This window comes from Rhipicephalus sanguineus, chromosome 7, assembly GCF_013339695.2.
Source record: "Rhipicephalus sanguineus isolate Rsan-2018 chromosome 7, BIME_Rsan_1.4, whole genome shotgun sequence".
Lineage (NCBI taxonomy): Eukaryota > Metazoa > Arthropoda > Arachnida > Ixodida > Ixodidae > Rhipicephalus > Rhipicephalus sanguineus.
The window spans coordinates 56,493,635-56,507,248 of NC_051182.1; the positions used below are offsets into that span (position 1 = coordinate 56,493,635).

General features: G+C 44.8%; 1 protein-coding gene across 1 annotated transcript in view; it reads left to right on the plus strand.

Annotated features, from left to right (window-relative positions):
• The first annotated feature begins 5,486 nt into the window (after positions 1–5,486).
• Positions 5,487–13,614, plus strand: part of LOC119399458 (protein halfway) — a 34,768-nt gene continuing 26,640 nt past the window's right edge. Inside the window, exons 1-3 of the mRNA XM_037666257.2 lie at positions 5,487–5,767; positions 7,248–7,705; positions 11,074–11,364. Of these exons, the coding sequence (XP_037522185.1) occupies positions 7,316–7,705; positions 11,074–11,364 (681 nt within the window). The 5' untranslated portion in view covers positions 5,487–5,767; positions 7,248–7,315. The remainder of the gene's footprint in view (positions 5,768–7,247; positions 7,706–11,073; positions 11,365–13,614) is intronic.

Genomic DNA, 13,614 nt, shown 5'->3' on the forward strand with positions numbered 1-13,614 from the left:
TCTTCTTGTTTGTCGGTCTTGAGACGTGCCATTGGACGAGTTATTGCTGGCTAGGCTATTTACCACATGCTGATATATCCGCTAAAAAAAAAAAATTATGGAAGTATGTAGCAATGCAATTTACATGATCGATATAATGTTTCTCACTTCATATGCATTTTTTTATTTTTTGTTATTGATAAACTGGGTTCGCTTGAAATCTTCCAGCTCAGTCACATCTGTAACATGACCGGCTTGAAAAAAATGACCACATTTAGACAATAGTATATCAGTGCAAAGCTGTTGTACGTTTAGAAGTCCCGATCATCTGGTTGTGACTGTTCCTTCAAGAATGCTGCCACTGAAGGTCAGGAGATCTTCTGTAACCAAACTCGTGACCAGTACGTTTTTCTTTTTTTCTCCAGAAAATGAGGAGCACCTACAGCTCTCTTTACAACTTCATAAAAGCGATGATTCTGGCATCGCGCTGATAACATCTCTGCTCTCCATGTTTAAAATCCTCAACTTCAGCCAGTAGACCCTTTTCGTAATTGCAAACTAGCTTTCTTGCTATGCAGTTTGCCCAGCTAGTCACTTACTGCAAACAGTGTGTTCAGGAGGAGAACTTCTTCTTGGCCTGGTTGGTATTGCTTACTGTATGACACACTGCCGCTAGAAAAAAACATACACAGAAGAGAGACACGAACAGGACGACATATGTGTATGTTTTTTTCTAGCGGCAGTACAGTAGACTCTCAATAAACGAAAATCTCTTCAATAAAATTGCTGCTTAAATGGAACAACTGCCTCTAACATGATTGGTTTTGTGCTTGAATTCTGCACCCCTTTTCATCTCTCAGTAAACAAAACTCCTGTTAAATGAAACATATTTTCCTGGTCCCTTCAGCTTTCGTTTAACAGGAGTCTACTGTATGTCATACAGTGTGTTCAAGTGCAGTTTGCTTGCGCTATGATGTTGAAAATGTAAACCCGGCTCTATTGACATAAACACGCGTAATAGACAGGCTGAAACACATGCAAATAGAACCTCGTCTCCACTTAAAGCACAGCAGGTGCCGCCATTAGTTGGGCGAATATGCAGCGCAGGGAAGCGCACTTGCAGATTATGAAAAGGGTCTATTAAAAAGCCACATCGTGAGGGAGGCAATGTACAATTTTTTTTAACCTAGCACAAGGTCCTGCATGGTAACAACCTTTTGCGCGCATTATTGAGTAGATTGTTTGCAGCGATGTTTTATTTCTCCGTGGAAGTATTGCTGCGCAAATCTCTCTCGTTATGGCTTACAGCAGGTGTAGCAGGGGTCTCTTTAGAACTTGCAGCTGGTGTAAAAAGGGTGTTTTGACATTAAGAACTCCCAGCAGGTGTAAAAACAGTGTTGTGACGTTAGAACTCGCAATGGGTGTAAAAACAGTGTTGTGACGTTAGAACTCGCAGTGGGTGTAAAAAGGTTGTTGTGACGTCTTTTTAGTTTTGCCGGTGTTAAGACATGGCGACATCCTCGTAATCTTTAAATCTCATTGTGGTCATGTGACGAGGTTATCTCTCGTGAACATTTCGCTACACATGCATAGATTTCACATTTGCATTCTTGTGTATGGTGCTAGATTAATGCCGAGAACGAAAACAAAAAAAATCAAGGGTCCACATTTCAGTGCTGCAATTTTTTGTCCTGGCTCACGCAGTAAATATCAAAGTGTGCTAATATTGTAGAAACGCCGCACATTTTGGCACCTCTCATAACAGCACAAAAGCACCCGTACTGTTCATTTTTTCTTAACGAGGAAATTTCCTTTCACGTGAATTTTATGCCATTCCTGCATGATTACATCAGTGGAGAGATATCAGTTCCTCACGAAGCTTTTGATAAACCAGACTCTTTCAAACGTGTTACTTTCACCCTCCATGTGTAGTAAGGTAGCAGTGTTTGTTGGCAGAATGGAATAGCTGAAAGCGTTATTTATTATATACGAAATGTGAACATCTGTATCTTGCTCACAAAGTGAGATGTTCTCGAACCCACACCTGCCTGAAGCTCTAATGTATTGCCGACCAGCTTTACACAATCTTAGATCTGTGTTGTGGACATTATGCACCAACTATGCTGCTTATTTGGAGCAGGACAGCTGTAACCGCGATTCACAATGCTCCCTTAATTTTCACGTTCTCCGCGACAGACATCGGGATGTGTTTTTGTAGCTCCTGAAGTCCACTGAAATTTTGAGCGTTGGCACGAAGGTTGTTGTCATGTAATCACTGCGCCTAAATTCATGAACGCAACGTTGAAGAGACTTGCGCAGTGTTCTTAGTTACGTTTGTCGTTTCACGTGCCACTGTTAGGCAGTTGTGAATACCCAACTTACCTGAACATCTATTGCTCTAAGGACAGGCTTGAGGACATATTTGCACTCAAACTGAGGTGTCCTCAAGTATATGTGAGGGTAGCCGAGTCGTGTTATTTTGAGAAGAAATGCAGAGAAAAGGAGCAGCCCGAGATACCATAGATTATATACACGTGTGAGTATTTTTGTGTTAAGAAGTTGATTTTGGGCAACATTCGAATGTACCGTGTTAAGGAGAAACTGATAGCAGCAGTCCGACATAACCAGTCTGTGATCCCATAGACTATGCATTTGGGATCTGTTCAGTGGACTTTGCATCATTGTTTTCTATTTACACAAGGTGTAAGGTGAGCTTTATGAAATCTACTCCTGCACCACGATGCGATTTTTTGTTCTTGAAACTACGATGAAAACCATTTTTTTTTTGCATTGGATAAAAATGGGGACCGCGCGTATACACTCTCATTCTTGACATGCTAACAGTGGAACCATGTGAGGTTGTATAGTTGCAGAAAAAAATACTTTCAAAACTTAGTTCCATCACTAACGTTCACAAGGACTGTGAGATTTTTTTTTTTTTTTTCGTGAAGCAAAACATTTGTTCCTATTGCGTGTAAATATTTGAAGTTTTGTGCTGTGGTTTGTGTGCGTGTGAACTGCTGTGATATGTCGTATGGTGAGAATCCACATTTTACAAAACTGACGGGCCTGTCACGAAAAAAAAAAAGAAACTCGGCGAATCTGTGATTGTCACGGGAGGAGCGAGTCTGTGCGGGCACACCTTTATCCAAATGCAACTGACAAAGATAACGTGTGCATTTTCATTTCTGTGCTTATATATGTATATTTACTTCGGTCTTTTAAGGTGTCCTTCCTCGTTGTAGTATTTAGTCACATCTGTTACTACACGTACAAGTAATGCTGTGTCAAATAAAGTCTGTGCTTACATGCAACTACCTGGTGGTGGTGTTCTTTCTTTGGATACATGTGTCAGAGGGTTTGCTTGTTTGTTTGCACATCACCTTTATGAAAGGAAGTGCGAGTGCATTTAACCAATGCAATGGTTAGTTATAATGCCGCATTGAACAACTGTGGTAACTTTTATATATACTTAATAGCAGCAATGCCAGGTACCCCTTTGAAGTTCATAAATCTTTTCAATCATAGTAGTAGCTTATTACTTGTAGTTCTTGGGACACCAAATGCTCGCTCTAGAAGCTGTGAAGCCTTTCCTAGTCGCATGTTTGCTGTGCTGTTAGTGGATGGTGTGGAGTGCATGCACATTTCCTTTTGTAAGGGTGACATGTATGTGCATGTTAAAGATATGGATATGGTGACAGGCTGGGTAATTTGTCTATATCATTCAGAGAGGCCTTCATTCTGCAGTGGACATGCGAGATGATGGTTAACAAGTGGCTTCATTTTTCAATGCTGATTTTAACCGGAGGACACAGTTATTCTTGAAGTGGCAGGCTTGCACACAGAGTTGGCTTTTACATAATTGTTAAAATTCAGCCTTTATTTACTTACGTGAGAATGCGCATGCAAGGAAAGGTTTTTTTTTTTTGTCAAATTTGTTACGATTAGGCAAAGCATCACAAGTTTGCAGTGTCATTCTTCCTGTTTGCCTCACCTGCAGCCGTTGGAATAAAAGTCGTATAAACAGGATTAAGGAGCTTCAGACAGGCTAGCCTATATCTCGGAAGGTGGAGCTAACCTTGTCAAAAACGGCCTTGTCATTCTTGGAACATTAGTTTAAAGGTTTAGTGTAAAGTGACCATATTCCACTTACTCCAAAGCGGGACGAAGGGGCGGCGGGAGGGGTGTTGCGGATTGGCGGACGGAGGAGCATCATATAGTTCAAACAGTAAATTTCACTTTTAACAGCGGAGCGCTGTTTTAGACTTGCAGTAAGTGCGCGTGAGTCCGTGTGTGCGCAAAAACTGGGACGTGTAAGCGCCAAAAGAATTGGGCAAGCCCCACTCGCGAGTACAGCATGTGCGAGGGAAAGTGAAGACATTAGAGGGAGAGAGCGGTGGGGAAGGAGGTTGGGGCCTGGGGTGGGAGAGAGTAAAGCTTAGTAAAACGATGAGTGCTGAGGCAAGGACACGAGAAGGAGGAGGAAGGCGAGTTGCAAGCGATCGAAAGCTCGTCGAAGTGGACAGGAAAAAGCAAAGGAGGAGGATGAGGAGAAGAATGAGGGAAAACGCGATAAAATTTCGAGGCGAGATTCGAACCAGGGTACCGATGGTTCGAGCGTCCTAACCACTTGGCTATCCAGGCACGGTAGCTGAACAAGCATTTATGGGAACCATATGATAGAGAACGAGAAGAATATACAGAGAAAGAAATGTAGAAAGAAAGAGAAATACAGCAGACCATAACCATGTATTATGTATAGTATAGTACACCGAAGGAGTGTGATGGCCGGGCTAGCTGACCATAACTGCGAGCCGGCTTTCGGCCGAAAGTGTCCCGAAAGCAGGTTGGCGGGACAGCGGGACACCAGACGCAAAACTGGGGCATGTCCCGCCTTAATCGGGACGTCTTGTCACATTGTCGCTGCCCGCCATTTTGAGGTCATAGATCGTGGTCGTCTTGATCCTCATCCCAATTAAATATGATCGTGTGGCAGTGCTTGATCCGCATTGGCCTTGATGGCAATCAGAAGTGCCTGTGCAATAAAGATCTATTACCGGTGACACACGGGCACTTTCAATCGTGATCAGGGCGGATATCTGGATGAGGCTCTGTTGTGATTTGGTGTACATCTGCGCCAAACTCGATCCGGATTAGTTGGACCACATAGCTGCACTGTAACGTAGCGGCGACCATCTTTTTTCGCGATCGAGAAATACGATCCGCGGGTCGGCTTTGATCGCGATCGAAAGTGCCCGTGGGACACAGGCAACAAACAATCAGGAGGCATCAGTTGCGGGGCCTTTTACGATTTTAATTAACTGCGCTGTCTAAGAAAGTTCTCACGCTTCCAATTTTAAGTACATGCTCAGAGGCAGACTGCCCACAGCGGCGTGCTCTATGCGGATATGGTCCGCCGATCCTCGCTTATGCGCTCGAAACGAAACCAATTGATCTGAACCTCCTTGGGACGTTTCATCGCCATCGGCAGTAGTCCAACCAACATGGCCGCGCCCATTCTACCGTTGCCGTTTCGCTATCGGCCCCGACAGTAGACTTTCATTTCTTCTTCGAAGGATGTATTCCTTCTGTGTCTTCCTTCCACTTGCTGCGTAATGGCTGCCCAGCGCAGTGCATGTTAAGACGCTTGATTTACAGTGTCGGGCTGATTATTAGCCTAAAAAACGCGGAGGTCGGTAAGGTCAACAACTTTGTTTACGTTACTGCCGATGGAACGCCTTATCGCGATTCGTCGCTGCTGCCAAGGATCGCCGAAGGATTATCCCAGGTAAGAACTGAAACCAGGACAGTTCCCATTGTTCCGAGCATCATTCACGAGCGGCAATGCCGCCGTTTTACGTCTGTGGAGACGCCAAACGAAAAAGCCTTGGAAGATACATCGGGCAACAGGTGTTTCAAGGACTGCGGCGTCGATCACAAAGCGCATTCCGATGGCGTCGTCCTTGTGCGTGCGATGCCCGCCCGTAAAGTATGGACGAAACCTGGGAGCAACTGTCAGCACGGTAGGCGAAAAAAGGGATAGTCGTGCCGGCCTAGCGTTTACAAAAGTGTGCTTCCGAATCTGTTGCTGCTTTCGCGACCTGTTGCTCTACGCAATACGCAGTTCGTCTCAATGCGGTTGTCACACGACGCACTTCCGATCGCGATCGAGCCCTGTCGGGATCGAATTTCTCTGTCGCGATTGGCTCATTTCTGCAAGCTGCGGAAGGGATTCAAACGCGATCGAGAAATTCTATTTGGATCGGGCTCGATCGAGTTGCCAGTGCATTTGCGTTTTCCGGCTCCAAAAAAATTAATCGTGCAGCATCGTTCACCTCCAAAATGTTAAAGTACTCGTCTCCACAAGTCAAAGAAACGATACCGCTGCAAGAGCGAGCTTTATCTGGCGAAATGTTATCGGTTTCATGCGCAATATTCCGCGGGTTGATTTCGTTACTGGCGTTTTTCCCGAGATTGTTGTGGCAACGTGGCCTGAATGTACGCACAGGGCTGCTTAACCTCACAAAACCCACTGCATCTTTATAAGTTTAATGTATTCTTCAACATTGTGTTTTGAGTGCGGTGTAGCTTAACGCAAAATATCGTGCTGGCGTTTGGAATGTTGGAGCGAGTTTTACACGTTTGAACAGCTAACCAAATAATGTTGCAGTGTACTAATAATTCACGTGCTTATCTTCCAGACTCTCACTGTTGTTATATAGATAACTTTCGAGGAATTGTGGGTTAACTCTTATTTTCATTCAAGGTTGTGATTTGGACATTGCAAACACCGTGTTTTTAATTACCGTGCAGTATCTGTACACTGTGAAAAAATAAAGGTAGGCGAGACTTATACTAAGTGTGCCTTTTACACAATATTCCGGTTACATAGGCAAATTTGTCATTTTGATGTATTGTATTATATTGTGGTTAGTGTCACTCCCAGGTGGTGACACAAATAGATTTAGGGACACGTGCTGTAGAATGCACACTCCTTCGGATTGATTGTGGCACCCTGAAATGCTTGTTTCAGCGTGGACGAGACCAGCATGTCTTCAGTGGGGAATGGGTTAATGGTAGACCCTGCGGCCATATTTCCGGAAGAACACAACTTCCCCGGGAAAAAAAAAGTCAGAATATAAACAATGTACACTTTTCTGGAGCAAGAAAAACTGGTAATATTTGAAGTCTCCTGCAAAAAAAAGAAAAAACGAAGAACGACGGCTATGAGAAGAAGTTTTATAGAAAAAAATTCAACTGAATTGCAGGTAACGCTGCCGATGTCCAGGCTACTACAGGCTGTCATCACATTCACCGTCATTTGAGCCTCTGAAGCATGGCTGTGTCATCAAGGTATCTCCTCCTGTTCCTGTCGTCGTGTGCACTCGCCATTTCCTTTGGCGTGGCAGACGATTTCGACAAAGGGAACCGGTGTGGCTGCTTCAACCGGACAATGGCCGAAGGCGAATACCACTGGACTTGCACGGGTGACGGGGAGCTGACGCAGCTCCACGCGTGCTTCGTCCGGGCACCGGAGAGTGCACCCCACGGCCTGACGCTGCGAAATGTCAGCGCACCCGTACTCACGGTGGGCTCGACCCGGTTTGTGGCCAGGCTGGAGTCCCTGTCGCTGCATGAGTGTCGTTTCAAGGAGCTCAACCTGGAGGGAGCCAGCAGCCTAACGTCGCTGAACTTGGCATTCAATCAGCTGCAGGCTGTCGACAAGGTGAGAATCATTGTGGGGCTTTTTTCTTGTTTTGTTTAGTTCTGGTTCATGCTGCATCTTGAACCAACAGAGGTCAGGGAAAAAAAGGTCTGTATGAGCCACCACTGGTTAGCCAGGGGGGGGTTGAACACCCCCTCTCCCCACCCTTAATTTTACAATTTTATGTGTGTATACATGCATGCACGCACAAATACATACAAATGCACGTACAAACATACATAAAGCACGTACGAACCCCCCTCCTCCTCCGAAAAAAAGTTTGAGCTACGCCCCTCGTACGAGCATCTCCACTCCAAAAAAAGTTGCACCTTTGGCGGTGTGACATCTCTTGGGGTGGTGTTATAGAACATTCCAAAGGGTGTCTTAAAAGGGCATGGAGAGAATAAGAAGGTGCGCTTTAGAGGTTGTTTTAAAGGGACACTAAAGGCAAATAACGATTTATGTCAGAGTGAGGGGTCCATGTTTGAGAGCGCTTTAGTTATCTAGAAACTAAGGCAAGACATGAGTTACGCCACCAGTACGACATTCTGGAACTCTTTACCTGCAGTAAGGAAACTATACCAAGGCTTTCGTAGCAATGCAGAACTTAAGAATAAATACAGTGGCTTGAAAAATGGAGAAGTAAAGCAAGCAGAGATACGTAAAAATACTATGCAACAACAATTTACTGTCACAAAAATACATCAGAAAAGCAGTACGCCGTACATCACAAGCACCTAGCATAATCTCCTGTGCCAAATGTGCAAAACAGAGGGGATTGAAATTGATGGGGGAGGCATTCCTCCTGCAATGCACATTCAGTAGGCTGATGATTATGATAGCTCAAAGGGACCCCGAACTGTTTTTGATGGTTTTGTACTAATGCATTGAGCATGTTGAGCAAGTCTGAACGATCATTAGTACATTTAATTAGGCTTTCTATGTAATCTGTAATTTTTACGATGCCTTAAAAGGACACTAAATTGAAACAGTGAATCTATTTAGATTGGCAAATTTTACTCTGAGAACTCTAACGACATTAATTTTGCCATCTCAAGTTTATTAATAAGTACAAGAGAAAATCAAGGTCAAAATTCCGTTTTTAAATTTCGCACCGAAATCTCGGTGTCACGGACATCAAAGTGTATTTTCCGTATCTTGGCAACATTGGCTCAATGAAATTTCCTAAAAACTTGGTATGTTAAGCCTCTGGCCCCCTCAGAAGGTAATATGCTTCATTTTTACCAATTAGGAACTACGTAGGCCTTAGTTGACGCCATCAAAATCCATGATGTCACCGTGATTGGTGAGGGAATTTCAGTGTGGCGTCGCCACCCCCATTTTCTTTTTGTGCATTTTTTTGCTTATCAATCGTCTTCTCGTGGCAAAGCGTGGTGATTTTGGTATTTTGAAAGAGTAATTTACTAATACGAGAAACATTGTTTTTCCCTTTAGTATCCCTTTAAATCTGCGGATCGCTGCAGGTTGCAGCAGCTCAACCAAACGAGCTTAAGCTCACTACCATGGCAAGGAATGTGTGATGTCATGCCGGCAATCTATGATTGCCAGTTTTTGCAACCTGATTTGCAAAAATGATGTTTGTAACAGTGGCATAGCCAGAAGCTTTTTTTTAGGAGGGGTTCAATCACCCTTTATGTATGCTCGTGCATGTGTATGTGTGCATGTGTGCAAAACGTGTGCATGTGTGCCCCGTGCAAAACAGGAAAATTTGGGTGGGGGTTGAACCCCCCTCCCCCCCCCCCCCCCAAACCACCCTGGCCACGCCAGTTGTTCATAATCATTGAACACTTTATTGTTTTGTTTGAAAAAAAACATTAATAGAAATTGAATACATAATCACAGTTTATCGCTAGACCTTGGGACTTCCGATAGATAGCAAACGTCATCTGCCAGGGATACAAAGTGCTCCTTGTTGATGTGAGCTGCACGACCAGTTTGTATCTCGAGGTTTCTTTTTGCTAACATTATGCATCGCCCTTGCTGCGTTGTAGACTGCAAATCTAGTTATTTCTACAATGTTTATAGGTACGGGCTAACTGGCATTTCTTTGCAAACTTGCGCACAGCGAGTATAAAGACAAGTGTACAGTAAGGACGACGAGGATGAGCGCCAACCTCATCATTCTTTCTGTCTCCTTGTCTCGCACGCGCTGTATGCAAGTGTACAATAATGATTGGTGACATGTCAAGCTGCGACATCATGTCCCTGTACAAGGCAACTGGTGAGCAGAGTCACTTCATCCGTACAGTGAGCATCAGGATCTTGCTATCCAATGAACACCAGGATCCACGTGTATACGGGCATAACTTCACTCCGAAGTGGCGATATTTGTGTTTATCGATAATTATCTCACATAGTTTTCGTTTGATCGCATACTTCGAAGTGCTTGCAAATTGTTGGCGTACCGGAGAAAAAAAAAAGTGAGCAGCGAGTATCCTGGTCATACAAAGATCAAGCATGTGCTAGAAGGCGCGGCATCCGTGATTGGCTACGGCTAGCTGCCATCGCTAGCAATGGCTGTATGTTAGACGAGTGGAGGAGGAAGGGCAGTGCCAAGATGGAGGATAATATTCAGTTACCTGCAACTGCCTTGATACAAGGTCCATCACTTTATCTATGGTGAGAACGATTTGAGGACATTGTTGCCGAAACATTAACAGAATTTCAAAACAAAGTTTCTGGGACCCTTTAAAGACCTTCTAGCACTTAGTAAAAGCTGAGAAAGACAGTTGCAGACTAGCCTTAGTAATAATCGTAGGCAGCTAGCTTCAGAGTATTTCTGTCCTATATATTTGCAGTTGACATTGCAATGCGTTGGCCAGTTCGATACTTGTACTGCAAGTTTGCTAATCCTGTTGCACCACCAGGTTATCTGGCACTCTCAACTGCAACTTTGCTCACTTGGCAACCATTTAGGTTGCTCTAATAGAACGCTGCCTATCACCTGTATACATAACATGAGATGTGCAACTTGTTGCTGTTAATCTTGGCTGGTATATCAGCAACTTGCAGTTTTTGTTTGATTTACATTGCCATCTTGCTATCTCTTTATGTTGCACCTCTGGTTATCCCTCCCATTGCTTGCTGGATAGTCCATAACTTAGTACATGTCACATTATGTGATGCATGCGACATGTCGCTGGCATCCTGTAAATGAACATGGAACATGTGCATGAAGTTGGCGATTAAGTTGTTTTATTCAGTTCTGAAGGCTTGCCATCACGTGCTGCGTGGACCTGCTTGTCCTTAGTCCTACTTGTGAGCGCTGCATGACCTTCATCATGAAGGAATCGCTTCCGCTAATAACCCTTCTCTTTTGTAATGACGATGACGTGAGAATCGCCATGTTCACTCGATTTTCCCCGCAGACTTGGTTCGCACCACTGGCGAATCTGAGGCAGCTCAACCTCTCGCACAACTTGCTGACTACCCTGCCGGCAGGCCTGACTGAAAACCTGAAGGCGTTGGACACGTTGGACCTATCACACAACCATTTCCCAAAACTCAGCACGCACTGGTTCAGCGAGGGCTCGCCCCTGCAGCACCTGAACGTGTCCGACAACAAGCTGGAGCACGTGGCTGTTTCGAGCACCGATGCGTCGACACTCTTTGGTGGACATCTGATGGCACTCCGCACGCTGGACCTTTCGAGGAACCAGGTCAGGAGGGGCACTTTTTTGTGTGTGTATCTTTTAACAGCAGAGCTGTTTAGGCTTGGAGAAACCCCATTAGTTATGAACAAAAATTATCATCATCATCATGAACCGGCACATGCTCTCTCCTTCATCTTATGCTTCACTCCCAGAACATGTGCACCGATTTGTTCGGCATGCAATGCAAGAACTCTGATGGGCGAGAGAGCGAGTACAGAGAGAGAAATAGAGAAAAAGAAAGGGAAGAGAGACAGAAAAAGACAGAGAAATAAGTAGACACAGAAAGAGAGAAAAAACAGAGAACAAGACATAGACAGAAAGAGCGAGAAAGAAAAAGATAGAGAGAAATAGAAATTAACAGAGACAGAAAAGAGATAGAAAAAACTGAGAGGGAGAGAAAAAATGAAGATAAGCAAGGAAAGCCGCCCAGCTCCGCACTTCCTTCAGGCTTGGCATCACTAGTGCAAAGCTTCCTTTATTTTTTTGTCCACATAGATCTTTCTGTATTTTAACAGCCGAGCTGTTTAACCCCTTAACTGCTTTACTTTTTTTTTTAATTTCCCAACCAAAAGTGCCTATTTTTTTTATTGCTGATATCGAATCTGATTGTGCTAAGAAGTAGCTAGTCGATGTTAAAAAAATGTTTGTACCACATACTTAGTCAAATCAAAACACGGAATAACGCAAGGGGGCCTGTTGCAGCTCCTGCACCAACAGTGAGTTTCCTTTCTTAACTTTTTCCCGTTTTCTCCTCACTTCCGAGAGCAAATGAAGCGCTTTTGAAGAAACTGCTGAATATATTCCATAAGGTCATCTGGCGATGACAAGTTGAAAGTCTTGCCTGGAATGGCCAAGAATGGAAAGCGAGGAGGCTTCACAGGGAGGATTGGCCGCATCAAGCAGGATCCACTGGCGAGCACTCACCATGTTCGCTTCCGAGCTGTTTTCATCATCACCGGAAGAGATGCTCAATTCACCGCCATCGCTGTCGTCACTTCCGGACACAAGATAAACATCTGTATCCGAATCATCATCACTCGAAGAAGATTACGAAAACGAAAAGCTTCTTTTTCGTGTTGACAAGCCAGCTATGCATGGGTGGCCGCCATTGCAAGCCATCTTTTCATACAAAAACCGCGCTCTTTCCGCAGGAGAAAAATGAATTGTCAAGTAAATGCTGCCATCTGGTGGATTACACGCAATCTAAGCTGTAGAAGAGTGCCTATTGTCCTGAACGCTAGAGAGGAGTACCTATTCCGCTAGGACGAGCTCTGCTCATCCAAAGCAGTTAAGGGGTTAAAGCCGAGGTGCATCTCTAGGGATCCGTCGTGCACACTTTGTAGCCCAGTTGTGAGAGCGAAGCCTGATGCGAGGGAGAGCACAGGTAAAGCTAAGTGGGTGAAAGGGATGCCCAGTGTAGTGAGTTGAGCATGGTAGAGAAAGGGTAGCAACCTGGAGAGGGTGACGCTGGGTAGAGAGGAGGAGATCAAAGGCAAAGCTATGGCTGGAGCGAAGCAAGGGGTGTGGAGAGGAGGAGGGAGCAGGAGCGTGATTGGCTGTGCCTGTGAAAGGAGTCAACCAATGGTAGCGCACTCTCGAGCACAGGTGGCGCAGGTGAGAGAGAAGGAAGGGCACACTGGGTGGTTATTTTGTAAGCATTCTGTCACAGAACGTAGGCGGTCCGTTCTATCGGGCCGCATGCGATTGGTGGAGGCTCGTTTGACGGTGAAGACGTGAGAATAGGCAAGAATGGTCATAGAACGGTCTCCGGTCCCGTCCTTTCGATACAACGGATACAAAAACGTCTCCGGACGACTTGGATTGGATCGAAACGTAAGTGCTGGAGCCGGAGAATCGAATTTCGATCCAATCCAAGTCGTCCGGAGACCATTTTGTATCCGTTCTATTCTATTGATAGAACGGGGCTGGAGACCGCTCTATGACCGTTCTTGCCTATTATCACGTCTTGACCGCCAAATGAGCCTCCACCAATCGCGTGCAGCTGGATAGAACGGACCGCCTCCGTTCTATGACAGAATGCTTACAAAATAGCCCCCCTGATGCAACCAGCTTTGGTGTTTAATCGGCCCTTCAAGACGTTAAGGCAGTTGAAGCTGCGCATAAGTTTTTTTTTTAATTATCGCGACTAGCGTATAGCTAAAGACAGCACACAAGACAGGTAGCGCCTGTCCTCGTCTTGTGGGTATTCTCTTCTGTTGCATTCTGATCGTACAGAACATAATCACCCAGTGCAGT